The sequence below is a fragment of the Pogoniulus pusillus genome, chromosome 23, assembly GCF_015220805.1.
Source record: "Pogoniulus pusillus isolate bPogPus1 chromosome 23, bPogPus1.pri, whole genome shotgun sequence".
Lineage (NCBI taxonomy): Eukaryota > Metazoa > Chordata > Aves > Piciformes > Lybiidae > Pogoniulus > Pogoniulus pusillus.
The window spans coordinates 15,765,032-15,783,972 of NC_087286.1; the positions used below are offsets into that span (position 1 = coordinate 15,765,032).

General features: G+C 65.5%; 5 protein-coding genes across 12 annotated transcripts in view; 2 read left to right on the forward strand and 3 right to left on the reverse strand.

Moving 5' to 3' along the window:
* Positions 1-227: 227 nt before the first annotated feature.
* Positions 228-6,695, reverse strand: LOC135185686 (zinc finger protein 628-like). The gene is made up of 4 exons (XM_064162680.1): positions 6,447-6,695; positions 5,355-5,457; positions 4,976-5,101; positions 228-4,240 (listed from the first exon to the last, which is right to left on the reverse strand). The coding sequence occupies exons 1-4, from the start codon at positions 6,468-6,470 to the stop codon at positions 876-878; spliced, it is 3,618 nt and encodes a 1,205-aa protein (XP_064018750.1). The 5' UTR covers positions 6,471-6,695; the 3' UTR covers positions 228-875.
* A 3,088-nt stretch (positions 6,696-9,783) lies between these two features.
* On the forward strand, positions 9,784-12,478 carry RARRES2 (retinoic acid receptor responder 2). The gene is made up of 4 exons (XM_064162708.1): positions 9,784-10,141; positions 11,537-11,641; positions 11,954-12,058; positions 12,153-12,478. Exons 1-4 carry the CDS (start codon positions 9,977-9,979, stop codon positions 12,264-12,266), a joined length of 489 nt encoding a protein of 162 aa, XP_064018778.1. The 5' UTR covers positions 9,784-9,976; the 3' UTR covers positions 12,267-12,478.
* A 178-nt stretch (positions 12,479-12,656) lies between these two features.
* Positions 12,657-14,697, reverse strand: LRRC61 (leucine rich repeat containing 61). 3 transcript variants are annotated; one of them, XM_064162702.1, is made up of 2 exons: positions 14,655-14,697; positions 12,657-14,166 (listed from the first exon to the last, which is right to left on the reverse strand). In XM_064162702.1, the coding sequence occupies exon 2, from the start codon at positions 14,134-14,136 to the stop codon at positions 13,261-13,263; it is 876 nt and encodes a 291-aa protein (XP_064018772.1). In that variant the 5' UTR covers positions 14,137-14,166; positions 14,655-14,697; the 3' UTR covers positions 12,657-13,260. The 3 variants fall into 3 exon arrangements, with proteins under 3 accessions (XP_064018772.1, XP_064018771.1, XP_064018773.1); XM_064162701.1 differs by having other exon boundaries at positions 14,659-14,690; XM_064162703.1 differs by lacking the exon at positions 14,655-14,697 and adding an exon at positions 14,315-14,342.
* Positions 14,698-15,007: 310 nt separating this feature from the next.
* Positions 15,008-18,420, reverse strand: ZNF467 (zinc finger protein 467). 6 transcript variants are annotated; one of them, XM_064162691.1, is made up of 4 exons: positions 18,195-18,420; positions 17,146-17,226; positions 16,983-17,063; positions 15,008-16,808 (listed from the first exon to the last, which is right to left on the reverse strand). In XM_064162691.1, the coding sequence occupies exons 1-4, from the start codon at positions 18,403-18,405 to the stop codon at positions 15,316-15,318; spliced, it is 1,866 nt and encodes a 621-aa protein (XP_064018761.1). In that variant the 5' UTR covers positions 18,406-18,420; the 3' UTR covers positions 15,008-15,315. The 6 variants fall into 6 exon arrangements, with proteins under 6 accessions (XP_064018761.1, XP_064018765.1, XP_064018763.1 ...); XM_064162695.1 differs by lacking the exon at positions 18,195-18,420 and adding an exon at positions 17,826-17,950; XM_064162693.1 differs by lacking the exon at positions 18,195-18,420 and adding an exon at positions 17,804-17,950.
* Positions 18,421-18,858: 438 nt separating this feature from the next.
* The window catches only part of LOC135185528 (SCO-spondin-like), a 32,119-nt gene continuing 32,036 nt past the window's right edge, over positions 18,859-18,941 (forward strand). The window contains exon 1 of the mRNA XM_064162284.1: positions 18,859-18,931. The gene's annotated coding sequence lies outside the window, so the exon portion shown is untranslated. The remainder of the gene's footprint in view (positions 18,932-18,941) is intronic.

An 18,941-nucleotide genomic window follows, 5' to 3' on the forward strand; every position in this document is an offset into this window, starting at 1 on the left:
ACTCAAAGCCATGGGATGCCCAGTTCTGCCCCACATCACTTCCCCACATGCCACTAGCTCTGCCCTGCCACCCCATGCCAAGGGGGACATGATGCCAGCAGGGCAGTACAGGCAGCCCCCCATGCCCCCATTGCGCGGTTAACTGGTGCCAGAAAGCTGCTAGCCAAAGGTTACCACAGAGCACAGAGAGAAGCAGAAGCGACCCCACCCCCCCACCCACCCCCCTCGCCCCCTCTGCCCTCCCAGGGGCTTCTCCCGGAGCCCTTTTGGAAGCAGAGCTCCCCCCGGCCGCTTTGCCCGGGGAGTTCCCGGTGCGTGCCCAGAGCAGGCTGGATCCTACCACACCCCTGGCAGTGGGGGCTCCTCCGCAGCAGGACGGCTCCTGGCACAGTCTGTCCCCCCTCCCTCAGGTTTCCATCCTAAATCGTCCTTGTGAAGCGAGGTGCAGCCTGGAGGGAGGCTCTGGGGGCAGACTGCGCCCATGGCTGTCTCTGGCTGTGCCACTGCCCACCACAGGAGGGGCCTGGGAGCCACCAGATTCCAGATCCTGAGCTCCTGGGCCCAGGACTGGTTTGGAAGCCACCAGATCCTGAACTCTTCCCACTCCTGTTGTGGATCCTGTTGTGGCTTTGCGGCTCTGTCCCTCTCCAGCTGTGGATGGCAGCTCTGGTGGCACAGCCCAGTCCGGCTTCACTGCACGCGAGCCTGTGCTTCCCAAAGCCCTGGTACTGCCATCACGGGGCCTCCCCTGGGCACTGTCCGGCTTTGGTGGGCAACTGGCCTCGACATGCGCTGGCGCTTTGGGTTTGGTGCCTTCTAGTGCAAGAGCCGTGGTGCCCGTGGTGCCCGGCAGGGTTTGGGCAGTGGTGCCAGCATCACAGGCAGCTGGGGCAGGGTGGGGGCTTCTGGTCACCATGTGCCCGCTCAGGCAGCCGCAGCCCCCGCTTCTCCTCAAAGCTTCGCCCACAGGCCCCATACTTGCCCCAGAGATCAGTGCCAGGCTGTGGCTTGGGCAGCAGCTGCCGCTGGCCCAAGCAGTCAGCGCAGCAGCACGGTGGGGGCAGTGTTGGGGGCTTTGGGCTCAAACCCTCCCCACCCTCACCACATTTGCAGGGGGCACAGTGCCCCCCAGGCCCATCGTGAGGGTGCTGGGCGCCTGGTGCCAAGTGCTGCTCCTCCTGCATCAGCTGCAGCAGGATGTCGGCGGCACCTGAGGGGCTGTCGGCACGGGGCGGGGGCTGAGAGCCATGGGGAGCTGCGCGGGAGCAGGGCGGCAGCAGCATGGCATGGGGCTCCGAGCCTTTGCATAGGGGCACTCCGCTGCTGCCCGGCTCTTGGCGGTGCGCAGGGCAGGCGGCCTGGCAGCAGGCGGGCACGGTGATGGCGCCAGGGTGCGTGCGGCGGTGGCGCAGCAGGTGAGCTTTCTGGCTGAAGCCCTTGTCACAGTCAGGGCAGCGAAAGGGACGTTCGCCGGTGTGGGTCCGCTGGTGCACTGCCAGGTTCACCTTCTGCCGGAACCTCTTGCCACACTCGCTGCAGGCGTGCGGCCGCTCACCGCCAACTCCACCAACCACCCCACCACCAGCTCCACTGACAACAGCACCACAAACCCCAGCACCGCCAACACCAACCCCACTGGCAACCCCAGCACTGCCAATGCCAACCCCACCACCAACACCAGCACTGCCAACACCAACTCCACCGCCAACCCCAGTACTGCCAACGCCAACTCCACCACCAACCCCAGCACTGCCAACGCCAACTCCACCACCAACCCCAGCGCTGCCAACACCAACTCCACCACCAACCCCAGTGCTGCCAACACCAACTCCACTGCCAACACCAGCACCACCAACACCAACCCCACTGCCAACACCAGCACCGCCAACACCAACCCCGCTGCCAACACCAGCACTGCTAACCCCAACCCCAGCACTACCAACACCCACCCCAGCACTGCCAACTCCAACCCCAACGCCACCACAAACCCCAGCAACACCAACACCACTGCCAACACCAGCACCACCAACACCCACCCCAGCACTGCCAACACCAACGCCGGAACTGCCAACAGCCACGCCAGCACCACCAACAGCCACACCACTGCCAACACCACAACCACCAACCCCACCACCAGCACCATCAACACCACCACTGGCACCACCAACCCCAGCACCACCAGTACCACCAACCCCCTCAACACCACCACCAACACCACCCACACCCTGCTGGTGCTGCTGCAGCTCTCCAGGCTCTTCACCAGGCTCCGCACCACAAGGGTAGGGACTGGCAGGGTGCCCGGTAGTGGCAGTGGCAGGGTGCTGGTGGCCTGGTGGCCTCTCTGGCGCATGGATGCGCTGGTGCACCCGCAGTGACAGCTTGCTCTTGAAGCGCTTGGGGCACTCGAGGCAGGAGAAAGGCTGGCGCCCGCTGTGGGTTTTCTGGTGTGCCAAGAGATTTGGTTTCTGGGCAAAGCGTTTGCCACACTGGGTGCAGGCAAAGGGGCGCTCACCGGTGTGGGTGCGGTAGTGGGTGACCAGGTTGCCCTTCTGGTTGAAGCGGCGGCCACAGACGCCGCAGGTGAAGGGACGCTCGCCGGTGTGGATGCGCTGGTGAGTCACCAGGTTGGTCTTCAGGCTGAACCTCTTGCCGCAGACATCGCAGCGGTAGGGCCCACGGCCACGGTGGTTCTGCCGGTGCTTCACCAGTCGCTCATATTGGGCGAAGCTTCTCCCGCAGTCGGGGCACAGCCAGGCCCTGCCATCTATCAGCTTCTCAGGGTCTTCCTTAGGGGACAGCTCCTCATCCTCACCAGAGCTCTTCTCGTGCTCAGGGCAGCCATAGGGCTTCTGCCCACCGTGACTCTTCTGGTGAGCCACCAGTGCTAGCCAGAGGCCAAAGCTGTTGCCACACTGGTTGCAGATGAAGGGCTTCTCAGCCCCAGGCACAGGGGGAGCTGGGGTGGTGGCATCGCCCAGGCCAGGCTGCACCCCGAGGTGCCCCAGGAGGTGGTGAGGGCCGTGGCTGAAGGCTGCAGTGCAGCCACCAGCAGCCTCAGGGTGTGGTGGCCGGAGCAGGGCCACCTTCTGGCAGAAACCCTCAGTGCACTGGGCACAGGGGAAGCTCTGCTCACCCAGTGTGGGTGGCTGGGGGGGCAACAGGGGCTCCTTGGAGGCAAAGCTCTTCTCAGCGGCACATGGGTACAGCTCCTGACCCTCAGCGAGCTTCTGGCCGGGCAGCGGTGGCATGGGGGTGAAGTGGGTCTCACCCTCAGCCCCTGCAGGCTGCAGCAAGGTGGGGGCAGCGCCATAGGGCAGGCAGATAGCTGGGCTGCGACCAGGGCAGCGCCGCTGGCGTGGGGCATGGGTCTTCTGGTGGGCTTTGAGGGACACCTTGTCCTTGAAGCACTTCTGGCACTGGGCGCAGGGGAAGGGCCGCAGGTCAGTGTGGGTGCTCTGGTGGGTGACCAGGTTGGTTTTCTGGGTGAAGCGTTTGCCGCACTGAGCACAGGCAAAGGGGCGCTCACCAGTGTGCACACGGTAGTGGGTGACCAGGTTAGTCTTCTGGTTGAAGCTGCGGCCGCAGAGGAAGCAGGTGAAAGGGCGCTCGCCGGTGTGGATGCGCCGGTGCGTGATCAGGTTGGGCTTCTGCCGGAAGCTTTTGCCACACTCAGGGCACACAAAGGGGGTGTCCTCCTGGTACGTGCGTGGCGCTCGCAGCTTGGGCTTGGTGCCATCTTCCTGCTCGCCCAGTGTCTTCTGCCCGGCAGCGTGGATACGTTGGTGTGCCAAGAGGTTAGCTTTCTGGCTGAAGCTTTTGCCGCACTGGGTGCAGGGGAAGGGGCGCTCGCCAGTGTGCACCCGCCGGTGGGTCAGCAGGTTGGGGCGCTGGCTGAAGCTCTTGCCGCAGTCGCCGCAGCGGTAGGGCTTCTCCCCAGTGTGGATGCGCTCATGGGTGATCAGGCTCTGCTTCTGTCGGAACCCCTTGCCACACTGGGAGCACCGGAATGGGCCATTGCCAACCTGGGGTGCCCAGCAGCCCACCCGGGTGGGCAGAGGGCTGAGGGCACTGCCAGTGTTGGCATCTCTCTCGGTGCCTGCCCGCTCTGGCACGCGCTGCCCTCCGTGGAACCATCGGCTGGAGCTGCTGGGGGTGGCTGTGGGGTAGAGCTCCAAAGAGCCAGCAGTCACCACAGGCTTCTCCTCAGGCTGCTCCACTTTGTTCACCCGTCCAGGCTCCACTGGGGGGCAAAAAGAGGCAAAATAAGGGAATATCAGAGTCTTCTTAGCATCACCGAGTCCGATGCTGGCTCCTTGTGGGAAGAGCCAAAACTAAACCCGTTGGGGACATCTGGAAGGATCAGAGCTTGGCCCAGTGCCTGCTTCAGCCCTAACTTGTTGAGAGCAGTGCTGGTAGCAGCAATGAAAACTCACAAAAAGGGCTACAAACTGGCTCAGAATGGTCACAAATTGGCTAAAAGGGCTGAAAACTGACCTAAAACTGCTGCAAACTGGATTAAAATGAGCCTAAACTGGCCTAAAATGGCTGCAAACTGGCCATAGGCTGTCTCAGAATGGCCACAAACCGACAAAAGGGCTGGAAACAAACTGAAAGCAGCCACAAACTGGCTCCAAAGGGCTGCAGGCTGGGCCCAAACTAACCAGAAAGGCTGAAAACTCGATTAAAGTGGTCACAAACTGATCCAAAAGGGTTGCGAACTAAAGCGGCTCAGAAAAGCCACAAACTGGCAAAAATGGCTGCAACTGGACATCAGCTGGCCAAAAATGGGCACAAAATGGCTGCAAAGCAGGGAGAAAACTCTCATCTCCAAACTGACTAAAATGGCTGCAAACTGGTTAAACCAGTCACAAAATGGCCCAAAACGGCCACAAACTGGCCCCAAATGTCTACAACTTACATAAAATGACCACAGATTGGCCTCTGCCCACAGAAGCAGCCCCCCGCCAGTCCTCACCCTGGCACCCACTGGCACAGGCTCCAGCCAGGCTCTTGCTCTCCTCCTGCATCGGCCGCGTGTCTCCATAAGGCTCGTCCGGAGGCTTGATGCCAAAGAGCCCCCCAGGCTTGAAGAACCTGTAGGCTGGGTAGGAATTACAACACCAGCTGATCACCATGGAGAGACACCGAATTCCCCCAAATTCCCCTAAATTAGCCAAAATTCCCCAAATTAGCCAGGTCTGAGGGCAGCACTTTCATCTCTTTTCAGCCCGGGGGCGAAGTTAAAGATCAAAGGCGCGGCTCCCTCCCCCGCTCCTGAAAACGCCCCATTCCAGGCCCTTTGGAGATGCCAGCGACGGATTCCAGTGGTTTTGGCACCACCAAAACGTGCTCACCTGTGCAGGGGTCGGTGGGGATCTCGCTGGCATCCAGCTGGTGGCCAGCTCTGGGTGCCTCACTCAGCCGTGGGTACGGCAGCAGGTTCAGGGCATGTGCCGGCTGCTCCAGGGTGGGAAGAGAGGACACCTCTACATTAGGCACCTCCCAGTGTCTTTTTGGGTTTGTTTCTTGGGGTTTTGGCACTATCAGCGGCCAGGGGGCTGGATGTGCATTGCTCAGTGAGGCAGGGGCTTGGCTGGGGTCCCTGGAGAGCCCAAACCCCCCACCTCACAATCGGATGGCTTGGGGAGAAGGCGTTCCTGAGTCACGGCATCAGGATTCCAAAGCCAGAGGGCAGGAACAGGAGCCAGGCCCCGCGGGATGACAGCTCCCGGGCATCAGTTTTGGGGCCAAAGCCACTCACCTTCACCTGCCCCCCACCCTTGGTCCCCACAGCCCCGTGCCACCATCCCAACTCGGAGCCTCCGTACGGAGTCAAAAGAGCTCTTCCCGGGAAGCTCGACCCCAATCCGCTGTCGTTGCGTTCCCTTCCCACTCCTGCCTCCGGGGATCCATCCCTGCATCCCACGGAGCTCCCGCCCCCGCCCCGCAGCACCCGCGGTGCCCACCCCTGCTGCCCTAACCTCAAAAAGCACCAATTTACCCCCAAAAAAACCTCTTGTGGGGGCAGCGCAGCCCTCAGCACCACAGCACAGGGAGAGAGGCAGCAGAAGAGCTCCCGACAGCACTCCCTCCCTCCAAAATCCCCAAACCCTCTCGACCCCCCCCCCCCCGCAAACCTCCCCCCAAAATCCTCCGACACGCCCCAAAAATCCCCAAACCCTCCCAAAACGCCGCCCAACACCCCCCCAAAAAAATCCCCCAGGAACCCCCCCAAAAAACCCAAACTCCCCCCCAAAACAACCCAAGCCGCCCTCCCGAAACCAACACCCCCAAACCCTCCCCCCCAACCTTCCAAAAAACCCAAACTCCCCCAAAGAATCCCAACCCCCCCCCCCAAAATCCCCGAGCCCCCTCCCCCGAGCCCCCGCAGCCCCCCGGGGCAGGGCAGAGGCGCGGGGGCTGCGCCGCGGCCCGCTCAGCCGTACCTGGGGCGCTCCCCCCGCGGACATGGCGTCCCTGCGGGTGTCTTTGGGGGGCTCCCAGCGACGGGGGCGGGGGGTGGCGGCGAAAGCTCCGCGGCCTCCCCGCCGCGGCCTCCAAATGGCTGCTGCGGGGCCTGCAGCGGGAGCGAGCCGGGTGTGAGGCGGGAAGGAGAGGCCGCGGAGCTGCTTCCTCCTCCTCCTGCTCCTCCTCCGGCTCGTCCTCCTCTTCCTCTTCCTCCTCCCGTTCCAGGGGTGCCCTCACCCCGGATTCTCTCCCCCCACCCCCGCACCTTCCCCGCCCGCAGCGCTGCTGGGATTTGTAGTCCAAGCCCTCGGGCCCCGAAAGCTGCGGACCCGAGAAGCGCAAAGCGAACGGCAAAGGCAGGGCCCGGCCGACTCCGGCGGCGTGGGGGACACCAGAGTCACCCCCGAACACACGCCCGGCCCCGCGCCCCTTAAACCGCCCGCAACGAGCCGGAACGCGGCTTGGCGTCTGGTGCGGACACAGGCAGTCAGGAGCGGCTGGTTGGGCTGAGGAGAGCCCTCCCTGGCACCGGCAGCCGGGATCCTGCCTTAGAACTGGGAATTGCTTCCCATCGCCCTCCCCGGCGCTGGGATCCGGGATCCTCCCCTGGCATTGCTTCCCATTGCCCTCCTTGACATTGAGATCCAGGAGTCTTCCTTGACAGTGGGAATTGTTTCCCATCCCCTCCCTGGCACCAGGATCCAGGATTCTTCCTTGGAATTGGTCCCCATTGCCCTCCTTGGCATTGAGATCCAGGAGTCTTCCTTGACACTGGGAATTGCTTCCCATCGCCCTCCCTGGCACCGGGATCCAGGATCCTTCCTTGGAATTACTCTCCACTGCCCTCCCTGGCACCGGGATCCAGGATCCTTCCCTGGAATTGCTCTCCACTGCCCTCCCTGGCACCGGGATCCAAGATCCTTCCTTAGAATTGCTCTCCACTGCCCTCCCTGGCACCGGGATCCAGGTTCCTTCCTTGGAATTGCTCTCCACTGCCCTCCCTGGCACCAGGATCTGGGAACCTTCCTTGGAATTGCTCCCCACGGCCCTCCTTGGCATTAAGTTCCAGGAGTCTTCCTTGACACTGGGAATTGTTCCCCACCGCCCTATCACCAAGACACAGGATGCTTCCTTAACACTGCGAATTGCTTCCCACTGCCCTCTCTGGCACTGGGATCCTTCCTTAACACTGGGAATTGCTCCTCACTGCCCTTCCTGGCCCCGGGATCCAGGACCCTTTCTTAGAAGTGGGAATTGCTCCCTATTGCCCTCCCTGGCACTGGGATGCAGGATCCTTCCTTAACTGAGCTCTTTTTCCTTGCATTAAGTTCCTTCCCTAGCGCTGGGATCTGCTGCCCGGTATTGGGATCTCTCCCTGCCCCTGGGATCCTTCCCCAGTGCTGAGGCTGGGATCTCTTCCCAGCACCGTCATTTCCATCCCCGGCACAGGGATTCTGCCTTCCCGCCCCCCCCCCTCCCCTTCCCGCTTACCCCCCCTCAGCGGGGAGCGAAACGCCCAGCGGGGACCGCGATGGGACAGGCCAGCGCTGGCGGCCGAGCTCCGACCCCAAGCACGGGCCTAAAGTCCTTCCCGGCCCGGGAGGTCCCGGTACAGCTGGCGGCGGGCGTTGTGCTGTGGTTCTCCACACGGCAGGACAACCACGGCCTGGTCCCCGCCTCCGCCGGTTGTCCCGCCCCGATCCCATTTCTAACACCCCGGGAATTCACGAAACATGGCCCCCCACCTCAGCGAGGACACGGCGACAGCGGGGAGCACCGGGGAGTACCGGGAGCGTCCCCACCCCGCGGGGGGGAGGTCACGGCGGCCGGGCTGCGAGCGCTGCCGGTGGTCCCCGAGGGCCGGAGGGTGACTGCGGGGAAACGGAAGGGGAACAGACGACGCCTCCCGCCTCGCCGGGCCCCGGAGCCGCCTCCCCGGGGACACTCACGGGCGGACGCGGCTCCGGCGGCTCGATGACGTCAGGCGTCGGAGGAGGCCGCGGCCAGCGCAGGGCACTTCCGAGTGACGCGGCGTGTCCCGCGGCGGCAGCCGTAGAGCGGGCGGACAAGGGTACCATCGAGACAGCGGCGCAGGCCAGAGCGGCCCCACACCGCCAGCTGGAACAAAATGGCCGCGAACTGGCCATGAGCTGACGCAGAATGGCACCGGCGGGACCGAGAGCGACACGAACGGCTCTCGAGTCGCCACGAACTGCACCAGAGTGCTGAGAACTGCCCCAGAATGGCTGCAGAGTGTTTCAGCATAGCTACAAACTCTCCAAATGGCTGAAGATTTGCCCAGGGTGGCTGCAAACTGCCCCAGAATGGTTGCTCTTTGGGTGTAAAGTGCTCACAAATGGGTAAAGGTTTGCCCAGGGTGGCTGCAAACTGCCCCAGAATGGTTGCTCTTTGGGTGTAAAGTGCTCACAAGGGGGGGAAGAGCAATGCCCCAAGCGGCCCGGTAAAAGCGAGAGTGGTTCAGAGTGCCTGCAGACTCACCAGAGTGGCCCTAAGCTGGCCCAGAATGCTGCAAACTGGAGGCAAGTAACAGAACCTTAGTCTAAAAGGGCTACAAATTCACCATAACCGCCACAATCTGACCTAACCTGGCCACGAACCGGTACCAAAGTACCCAAAGAACGGGGGTGAGTCGGCCCCAGGTGGCCCCCAGATAGCCCAGTAGGGGCAGGGGCTGGTGCGGCGGCAGCAAACCATGTGCGAGCGTCAGGCTGGCCGGGACGGCTGCGAGGTGACGAACATCGCCGCAAGGTGTCACAGGACGGGCACAGACTGGCCTCAAATGGCCAAAAAAGGGGTCCTGGACAGCTGCAAAGTGGCCAAAACCGCCCCGGGCCGCAGCATCCTGCGCTAGCAGAGTGCTCAGCGCGGGCCACAGCGGCTCAGTCCCTCCCCGGCCGCTCCCGCTGCCGCTGCCGCTCCCGGTGCGATCCGGCCCCAGCCGAGCCCCCGAAGGGGCTGTGCTCACTCCAGGGCGGCCGGTGGCGGTCGGGGCCGGGTTGCAGGTGGCTCCTGGCCTCTCGTCCCCGCTGCCTGTCTCGGTGTGCCGAGAGCCGCGTTCCGGGTGCGCGGGGGCGAACGCACACAGCGGGCTGGCTCCCGGGGCCGTTCCCCGTTCTGCCGGGCGATTCTCGCCCCTCAGGCCCCCCGCACCGCCACACCGGGTGGCCCCGGGTACCCGCCAGTAATATCCCCCCCCGGTGGCCTCAGGAGTCTTCTCCCACCTGACACCCCCCCCGACACGACCTCCCTTTCTCCGGTGCCTCTCCCCGCCCACTCCCGGCTGGGTAGCCCCGGGGCCATCCCGGGAGCCACGGCCAGCCCCTCCCTCCTCCCCCACCACAGCAGCGCCGGAGGGGCCGTGCCGGCTTGGGGGGGGGAGCGGAAAAAAAAGGGCAGTTCCCAGGAAATCGGTTCATGACCGAGCGAGTGCCGCGGCGGGACGGCTGAGGCCCGGATTCCCCCCCGGAGCCGTTTCGCCGGTGCCGGGATGCGGCTGCCGGTGCTCCTGTGCCTGGCGGCGCTGGCGGCGCTGGCCAGCGGCGGGCAGTCCCCGCTACAGCGGCGAGTGCTGCGGGAGCTGCTGGAGCAGTTCCACGGCCGCAGCAACGTCCAGTTCCTGTTCAAGGAGCAGGCGGTGGAGGGGGTGGAGAGGGTGAGGGGGACACGCCGCGGGGAGAGCCGGCCGGGGACACCGGAGCCCACCGGACCTGCCCCCAGCGTGGGGGCGGCGGGGCTGGGGCTGCGGGCAGGGTGGCAGGGGTGAAGAGGTGGCTGAGAGCACGTGGGGGGGAGAAGGGGTGCTGGGTGCTGGGGTGCCATGGAGAGGGGGTGCTGGGGTGTTATGGAGAGGGGGTGCTGGGGTGCCATGGAGAGGGGGTGCTGGGGTGTTATGGAGAGGGGGTGCTGGGGTGTTATGGTGGGTGCTGGGGTGCCATGGAGAGGGGGTGCTGGGGTGTTATGGTGGGTGCTGGGGTGCCATGGAGAGGGGGTGCTGGGTGTTGGGGTGCCATGGAGAGGGGGTGGTGGGTGCTGGGGTGTTATGGAGGGTGCTGGGGTGCCATGGAGAGGGGGTGCTGGGTGCTGGGGTGCCATGGAGAGGGGGTGCTGGGGTGTTATGGAGGGTGCTGGGGTGCCACGGAGAGGGGGTGCTGGGTGTTGGGGTGCCATGGAGAGGAGGTGGTGGGTGCTGGGGTGTTATGGAGGGCGCTGGGGTGCCATGGAGAGGGGGGTGGTGGGTGCTGGGGTGTTATGGAGGGTGCTGGGGTGCCATGGAGAGGGGGTGGTGGGTGCTGGGGTGTTATGGAGGGTGCTGGGGTGCCATGGAGAGGGGGTGGTGGGTGCTGGGGTGTTATGGAGGGTGCTGGGGTGCCATGGAGAGGGGGTGGTGGGTGCTGGGGTGTTATGGAGGGTGCTGGGGTGCCATGGAGAGGGGGTGGTGGGTGCTGGGGTGTTATGGAGGGTGCTGGGGTGCCATGGAGAGGGGGTGCTGGGGTGTTGTGGAGGGTGCTGGGGTATTGTGAAAGGGGTTTGAAGAGTGCTGGGGTGTCATGCAAGGGGGATGAGAGGTACTGAGGTGCTACAGAGGGTGCTGGGGTGTTGAAGCGTTGGGTGAAGGGGTGAGTTTTGGGGTGCCATGGAGGTAGGATGGTGGGTGTTGAGATGTCACAGAGGAAGCTTGGTGGGTGCCAGGGTGTCATGGAGGGAGATGGGTTGTTGTGGGGTGTTTGGGTCTCACAGGAGGGAGGGGGGTGGGATGTCATGGAAGGAGGGTGGAGGGTGCCTGGGGTGTCACAGAGGGAAGGGGCAGTTGGCACAGTGCATTGCCAGCAGGGCCGGACCGGTCACTTGGGGCACTGGGCAGGGGCTGGCAGAGCTGGGCTACTCATTAACTGCTGGTGCCCGGTGCCCAGTAGTGGCTGGACTCACCCTGGGGACTGTGAGGAATCGGGGTCACTCTGCCCCTCTCCCCTGCCCCCTAGCTCTCAGTGGCACCCGGTGCCCCGCGTGTGTGTCCCCAGGGCTGAGGGGTGTCCCCATGTCCCCCCAGGAGGACTCCTCGGGAACGTTTGTCCAGCTGCGGGTCAGCCTGGTGCAGACGTCCTGCAGCAAGCGGGCACAGCGCCGGCACAACTGCCGCCTCGTGGAGAGCCGGGTGAGCCAGGGCGGCAGGGGGCAGCCCTGCGGGGACATGGCACTTCAGGCCCCCCCGGGCCCTTCCGTCTCGCCGTGCTGTGCTGAGCTGGCTGGAGGTGATGCTGGCCTCTAGCCCGTGGTGATGTGCCAGCTGCTGCCCCGGGGCAAACAGCAGGGGAGGGGGAGGAGCGGGACGGTCCCTGGGCAGTGGCAGTGTCCCCAAGGGGTGACAAGCCCTGCTGTGTCCCTAGTGGCAGGGCTGGGGTTGGCAGGGGGGTGTCCCTGGGCTGTGACAGTGTCTCTGGGGGTGCCAACCCTGCTCTGTCCCCAGCGCAAGCCTGTCTGCCTGGCATGCTACAAGTTTGACCGCAGTGATGTCTCCAAGGTGCTGGACAAGTACTACAACTGTGGCCCCAGCCACCACCTCGCAGCCAAGGTGAGCCAGGAACCCCTGCCTCATGCCACCAGCATGGTGCTGGCAGTGCCCAGTGCCAGGGTGGGTGCCAAACAGGTTGGTTCTACCCCGGCAGGAGATCAAGCACCGTGACGAGGCCGAGTGCAGGGCAGTGGAGGAGGCTGGCAGGGATGGGGATGGCTTCTACCTCCCTGGCATGTTTGCCTTCTCCAAGGGGTTGCCACCATAAGTGGCCATCACCAGCCGGGCACATGCCAGGGACACATGGATGCCCCCTGCTCACAGCCGTCCAGCAGCCCTTGCAAGGGACCAGCTTGGTCCCCTCCTCCGCTTGCTGCCCCCCAAGCTTGGCATCACCAAAGGGTGGACCCCCCCAGTACCACCCCGCAGGGGCTCACCCCTAAACCTCAGCTCACCAGTAAACTTCTGCTCACCAGTAAACACCAGTCTGGCTCCTGCTGTCACTGCTCCTACTGGGATGGCTGCGGCTGGGTGAGGGCTCTATGCCAGCTCCCTCCCTGCCAGGGCCTGTCCCCAGCCCCAGAGAAGAGACAGGGACATGGAGGGGTCCCCCACGCCTGGCTGGTTTGGGCGCAGGAGCAGGCAACAGAGCAGGGCCTTGGAGGCCAGCAGAGCTTTTACTGCCCAGTCCATGGTGTATCCTCGACCCCACCATGTCCCCTGGTCCCTGTGGCACCCCCCAGTCTCCCCATGCAGCACCCTCCCCCACTACCCAGGCTGCCTTCAGGCTCCCTGTAACATCTTGGCTCCTGCCATGGCTCTGCTGTCCCCTGTCCTGGAGTGCTTGAGGGGCAGCCCTGGCACCCTTGGCTCTGGGTGGGGGGGTCACCTTTGGCATGGTGGAGGGGGAGGGGTTGACAGTCTCCCAGGCTGTAGGCAAGGCTGGGTTCACCACAGCTGCTCTGGCATCACTCTGGTTGCCCCAGCACCCATCCAGTCACTGCAGTATCCCTCCACTCACTCAAGTATCCTTCTGGCTGCTCCATTATCCCTCCAGTCTTACTCCAGTCACTTAAGTGTCCCTCCAGTCACTCCAGCATCCCTCCAGCCACTCCAGTATCCCTCTGGCTGCTTTAGTGTCACTCCAGCTGCCTCATTGTCCCTCCATCGAGGGCCGTGCCAGGCCGGTGCTAGCAGCATACAGTACGGGGGTGATGCTGCTGGGAGTCTTCTCTCCTGGTACCGGTTGAGGGGGGAGGGTCTCAGAAAACGAAGGAGCCGGGGTCGGGCCGGGTGCCCAGTGCCCGCTGCGCTTGAGCGATGGAGTCGTCGGCGCGCCGGCTGAGCTCCCGGCACTCGCGCAGCGCCTCGCCGAACTGCCGGTAAGCCTCCTCCACGATGGAGCTGCGCCGCGGCGCCCGCGCCTCCCAGAACCCTGCTTCCACCCAGGGCTGCGCTGCCCGCGGCGCTTCGGGGCCGCCGGTGCCGCCGCCGGTGGGCGCGCCGCGGCCCAGCGAGCTGTCGAGGTCGCGGCACAGCTGGTAGAGCTCGCTGCCGCGCCCCGACACCCGCTCGCCGTCGATGGACTTGAGGCCGGGGAACATGGCAGCCAGCGAGGCGCGGTAGGCTGGAGCGCTGGCACATAGCGGGTTGGCGATGCCGGTCAGGGGGTCGCGCAGCCGCAGGCTCTCCAGCCGCCGCAGCCCGCTCAGGCAGCGCAGCCGTGCCAGGCTACCCAGCCGGTTGCCCGCCAGGTTGAGGCTCTGCAGGTTGGGGCACGATGCCAGCGGCTCTAGCCTGGCCACGCGGTTCTGGGCCAGGTTGAGGACTGCCAGGGCTTTGAGGGCTGCCAGTGGGCCCAGGCGGGTGATGGCATTGCCGGATAGGTCCAACCACTCCAGATTGGCACAGTCGCCCAAGCAGCCCAGGTGGGCGATGCCGCGGCCGCGCAGCCGCAGCAGCAGGATGGACTCCAGCGCGAACTCCCCGCTGCTGGCCTTCAGCAGTTGCGCCGTGATCCGCACCCCGCCCTCCTCCTCCTCCTCCTCCTCCTCATCCTCCTCCTCATCATCTGCATCCTCCTGCTCCTGGGGGAGGTCCTGGGGCGGCTCCTCGGCTCCCTCCCCTCGGCCCTCCATGCCGTGGCGGTTTGGGGAAGGGGTTGAGCCCTGGGGGGAGGGAACAACTTCGTGTCACCCAAGAGACACCCCTCCCCGCAGACGCAAGCCCAGACCCCGCCAGGTCCCTCGCCGGATCTCCCACTCCTTTGCCCCCCTGGTCCCCCCCAAGCTCCTCTGGACGCCGTATTCCTCTTACCGTGTTCCCTTGACCCCCCCCGGGTCCACCCATCATGGCATCCTCCCGACCTACCGGTACCTTTTCCCCTCTCGTCTCCTCCCGGTGCCCTACAGGACCCCCGGTGCTCCTGCTCCCCGGCCGCCCCCTGGCCCCTTGGCTCCCGGTGCCCTCCGAATCCCCGTGCATCCCTCAGACTCTTATCTCCCCTCGCTCCCCACGAGGCTTTCTCCCCCTTCGCGGGGTCTGCCACTGCTCCCTGGTCCCCCCGTGTCCCCTCAGCTGCTGACGGTGCCCCCCGGGCCTCCCCTCGACCCCTCCTACGGTACTCCCCCTCCCTCTTCCCCCCCTCCACTCTCACCGACCCTGCCGCTCCCGGCAGCCCCTCGGCCCCGCCTCCTCCGTTGCCAAGGAAACGAGGGACCGCCCCCCGGCCCCGCCCCCCGGGTCCCCGGGAGGCGATGTCGCCATGGCCGGTGCCACCAGGCAGCTCCCGCTGGCCATTCCAGTGTCCCCGGGCACTGGTGTCTCCTGTTCCTGAGCAGCCCCTGCTATCGTCCCGGTCTTGGTGTCCTCGGGGACATCCCCGTGGACACAGCTGGGCACCGGCACTGGCTGCTCCTGCCCCCACACAGTCCCCGGTGCCAGTCCGGTCCTGGTGCCGCTGCAACCCTGCCCACTCTTCCCATCCCCCAAGGCTCTTGCTCAGAAAGGTTCGACCAAACTCAGTTTATTGGCAGTTCTGGTTCATTGCCACCATGGCAGCACCCCGAGGAGACCCACGTCCTGGGAGTCCCAGCACCCCTGGCTCACTGTGTGCATGGCACAGCCCAGCCTCTGCTCCGAGGGGTTTCAGACATTTCAGAGCCACTGTTTGCCACCAGCCCCCAGCCTTGCTGCCACTGGCACCCCGGCAGACGCTCACCATGGCATGTGGTGCAGCTCCAGTGAGGGACACCTTGGACACAGCATTGCCAGGAGCCACCACAGCCCCTGGCACATCCCAGCTCAATCCATGGTGCTCAGGGACAGAGAGTGGCAGGGGTTGTAGCAGTGGGGCCTGGCCAGGTCTGCTGTGGTGTGGTTGTGGTGGCAGTGGCGGCAGCAGCGTGGGTGCGCTCGTGACGCAGCAGGTGGGTTTTGCGGCTGAAACTCTTGCCACAGTGGGTGCAGACGTAGGGCCGGTGCCCAGTGTGCACGGCCTGGTGCCGTGCCAGGTTGGTCTTGGAGCTGAAGCGCTTGGCACACTGGGTGCAGGCATGGGGCCGTGTGCCAGTGTGCACCGCCTGGTGCCGCGCCAGGTGTGATTTGCGGCTGAAGCTACGGCCGCAGAGCTGGCAACTGAAGGGCCGGGTGCCAGCGTGGGCTTTGGCATGGGCCAGCAGGTTGGTACGGGAGCCAAAGCGTCGGCCACACTGTGGGCAGGGAAAGGGACGCTCGCCAGTGTGCACCCGCTGGTGCCGCAGCAGGTGCTGGCGGTGGGCGAAGGCGCGGGCACAGAGTGGGCAGGCGAAGGGCCGCTCGCTGCTGTGGCTGCGCTGGTGGGCGGCCAGCTCTGGCCTGTGGCTGAAGGTTTGGTCGCAACGGGGGCAGGCAAATGGCTCCAGCCCTGCGTGGCACCGGAGATGCGCCGTCAAGTGCCGCTTGTCGCCGAAGCCGCGGCCGCACTCAGCACAGGCAAAGGGGTGGCCATTTTGGTGCAGCCGCCGGTGAGATGAGAGGTTCTTCTTCCAGCTGAAGCTCTTCCCACACTCGAGGCAGGGGAATGGCTTCTGCTCAGCGCTGAGTGCCACATCCCCATCCACCGGCACTGGCACCGGCACCGGTGCTGGCACTGGCGCTGGCTCATCGTGGAGTTGCTGGTGGCGGAGGAGATGCTGCTTGTGGGCGAAGCGGCGGGTGCAGCGGGTGCAGGCGAAGGGCCGCTCGCCCGTGTGGGTGCGCTGGTGCCGCACCAGGTGGGTCTTCTTGCGGAAGCGGCGCCCGCAGTCGGCGCAGGGGAAGGGTCGCTCGCCGGTGTGGGTCTTCTGATGGGAGCGCAGGTGGATCTTCTGGCTGAACCTCTTGCCGCAGTCGCCGCAGGCAAAGGGCCGCTCGCCCGTGTGCACCCGCAGGTGCCGCGTCAGGTGTGCCTTCTTGCCGAAGCCCTTGCCACACTGGTCACAGGTGAAGGGCCGCGGGGGAGCGGTGGCGCCACAGCTCTGGGGGTCAGCTGCCGGCAGCTGCAGGCCAAGACATGCCTGGAAGCAGCGCTCACAGCCACCAGGATCAGTGCCGGCACCGTCTGGGCTCTGGCCTTGGGGCAGCCACGGTGGCGTGGCAAAGGTGGGCAGCTCACCATAGCCCAGCTCCTCTGGGCATGGCTGTTCCAGTTTGCAGGTGCCAACGCAGCCTGGTATGTTGGCAGTGTGGGGCACAGTGCCGGCTGGGGGCTGCCCTGCCAGCAGGGCTTCAGTGCCAACTGGCCACTCCTCATCCTCCTCCTCTACCTTCACCTTCCTCACCAGCCAGTCCTCTGTAGGGCACACACCGGCACCAGAGTGACCATCACCAGGTGATCATCACTGGGGTGACCCCTACTGGGGTGACTACCACCGCATGTCCCCAGCATGCTGTGGCCAGAACTCTGGCCGTGCCAGGACAGCCAGGGGCTTTGCCGTGCGCAGGCAATGCCAACGCATCCCCTCACCTGAGCAGCTCCTCTCTGGGCCCCCTGGCTCCTCTTCATCACCCTCGGGGTTTGGCTCCACCTTGGGGACCACCAACCACCCTGGGGGGACAGAGAGGTACAGCCAGTGTCTCACTCCACCCAGCTCTGAGAGACCACCAGGAGTCTCCCTCTTGGCACTCACCTGTGCTGGCACAGCCTGGCAATTCGGGCACCTCCATCTCCTCCGGCAGCGGAATCAGCTCGGGCTTGGCCGTGGCAGAACCTGCGTCGGGTGGGATGGGACTGGGCTGAGCTTCCCTTGAGACTCTCAACCTGCACCCCAGAACCTGCTCCCGCCGCCTCCGGGCCCTCACCGTGCCCAGCCTCGGAAGGCGGTGAGAGCCGGGCGGGGACCCCCGGGCTGCCGAAGCCTTTCTGCATGGGGGGAGCCGGGCGGGGGCTGGGCCCCTGTGGGAGGGTGAGCGATGAATTGGGGAGGGTCCCTGGGAAGCTCCTACCCCAGCCCTCCACCGACGGGCAGCTCGAAGGTGTCAGTGCGAAGGAGGGCGAATGGGGTTGGGGGTCTCCGGCTGGGGGCACGTCCCGGCGAGTCACCCACCGCTGGTATCTCTAGGGCGCGCCCACCCCCGACCCTCGCAGCCCTTCCCGCACGCCCATTCCTGCCCTTCCCGATCCTCCCTGCCCCCCTCCACCCCCTTCAAACGTTTCTTGTCCCCCACCCCGTACCCCCAGTCCCTGCCGTCTCCGCTCTGTCCCTCTGTCCCCACCTGCCCCGCCCCATCCTGCCCCTCCCCCTCCCATCCTGTTCCACCCCCCGCTTCCCCCCCACCCTTCCTGACCTCCCCAGAGCCCCCGCCCCACCGGGGCCACCCCTTGCTGCCGCTGCTGCTCTCGGTCCTGCACGAGCCTCGCTCCCCGCCCGTCCCCGTGGCCTCGGGGCGGACACCGGAGCCCCTCTGCCCAGGCTCCGCCTTCCCCGCGGTGGCCGCCGGTCCCCCCGCCCCCCTCATCACCAGCCTCTGTCTCTTCTCGGTCCTGCTCCGCCACCCCTCCGCCACAGGGGCACCGGTAGCGCCGGTCCTGGGACCCCCCTGCCGGCATACCGGGACAAAGTGGGATATACTGGCATAAACCGGGATAAACCGGGACTACATCTCCCGGCAGCCCTCACCGCCGCACCGCCCCCCAGCCGGGCTGTACCGAGCCAGACCGAGCTGTTCCGAGCCATACCTGGGCTGTACCGGGTCGTACCTGGCTGTACCGAGCCATGCTGGTCTGCACCGGGCTGTACCGAGCCATACTGGGTCATACTTGGCTGTGCGGAGCCACTGCGCCCCCTGCGAACCGGGTCCTGCACCCACTGCCCCTCCCTGTCCCTGTCTGCGGAGGGGGGCTCGGGCAGACGGGCAGGGACAGAGGGACACGGGGGACACACGACCATGGGATGGAGGCAGCAGGGGGCACCAGCTGGGGCAATGGGGACAGGATCTCGGGCTGGAACACAGGACCAGGACATGGGGATAGCGGGACGTGGGACAGAAGGATGGGGACACAGAGGGAGAAAGCGGGGACACAGTGGAATGTGGCTGCGGGGATGGAGGTGGGGGGGACACATGGGGAGGCACAGACCTTGAGATGGTGGCAGGCAGAGACCCCAGCTGGGGGCAGCCGTGGCCAGCAGATTGTGCGAGTCCTGAACAGAGTATATCCGGGCCTGGCAGCGCCCGGGGGGTCCCTAATCCCCTCCCCACTGGGATTTACCGGATTCAAGATCCGGCTCCCTCCTCCCTGCCGCAAGCCCGAGGGGTTTCCCCTGGAGACGGCGCCGTGGGGAGGTGCCGTTTGTGTGTTGTGTTCCCCCCCTGCAGAAAGCAGCAGCTGGGTCCAATCGCCAGCCCCGCAGCTGCCTCCCGCCCCATAAAACCTGGCAGTGCGGCAGGGCTGGAGCCGAGCTGGGCCAGAGTGCGGTAAGAGGGG

Excerpts from the sequence above, each read along its gene's own strand:
- LOC135185686 (XM_064162680.1), bottom strand. The coding sequence starts at position 6,470 with ATGTCCGCGGGGGGAGCGCCCCAG. Across the intron at positions 5,458-6,446 it reads CCGCGGGGGGAGCGCCCCAG|CCGGCACATGCCCTGAACCT; the intron begins GTACGGCTGAGC and ends ACCCTGGAGCAG. Across the intron at positions 5,102-5,354 it reads CCCCACCGACCCCTGCACAG|CCTACAGGTTCTTCAAGCCT; the intron begins GTGAGCACGTTT and ends ATTCCTACCCAG.
- RARRES2 (XM_064162708.1), top strand. The coding sequence starts at position 9,977 with ATGCGGCTGCCGGTGCTCCTGTGCCTGGCGGCGCTGGCGGCGCTGGCC. Across the intron at positions 10,142-11,536 it reads CGGTGGAGGGGGTGGAGAGG|GAGGACTCCTCGGGAACGTT; the intron begins GTGAGGGGGACA and ends ATGTCCCCCCAG. Across the intron at positions 12,059-12,152 it reads GCCACCACCTCGCAGCCAAG|GAGATCAAGCACCGTGACGA; the intron begins GTGAGCCAGGAA and ends CTACCCCGGCAG.
- LRRC61 (XM_064162702.1), bottom strand. The coding sequence starts at position 14,136 with ATGGAGGGCCGAGGGGAGGGAGCCGAGGAGCCGCCCCAGGACCTCCCC.
- ZNF467 (XM_064162691.1), bottom strand. The coding sequence starts at position 18,405 with ATGGTCGTGTGTCCCCCGTGTCCCTCTGTCCCTGCCCGTCTGCCCGAG. Across the intron at positions 17,064-17,145 it reads GCCAGGCTGTGCCAGCACAG|GGTGGTTGGTGGTCCCCAAG; the intron begins GTGAGTGCCAAG and ends CTGTCCCCCCAG. Across the intron at positions 16,809-16,982 it reads CCCAGAGAGGAGCTGCTCAG|AGGACTGGCTGGTGAGGAAG; the intron begins GTGAGGGGATGC and ends TGTGCCCTACAG.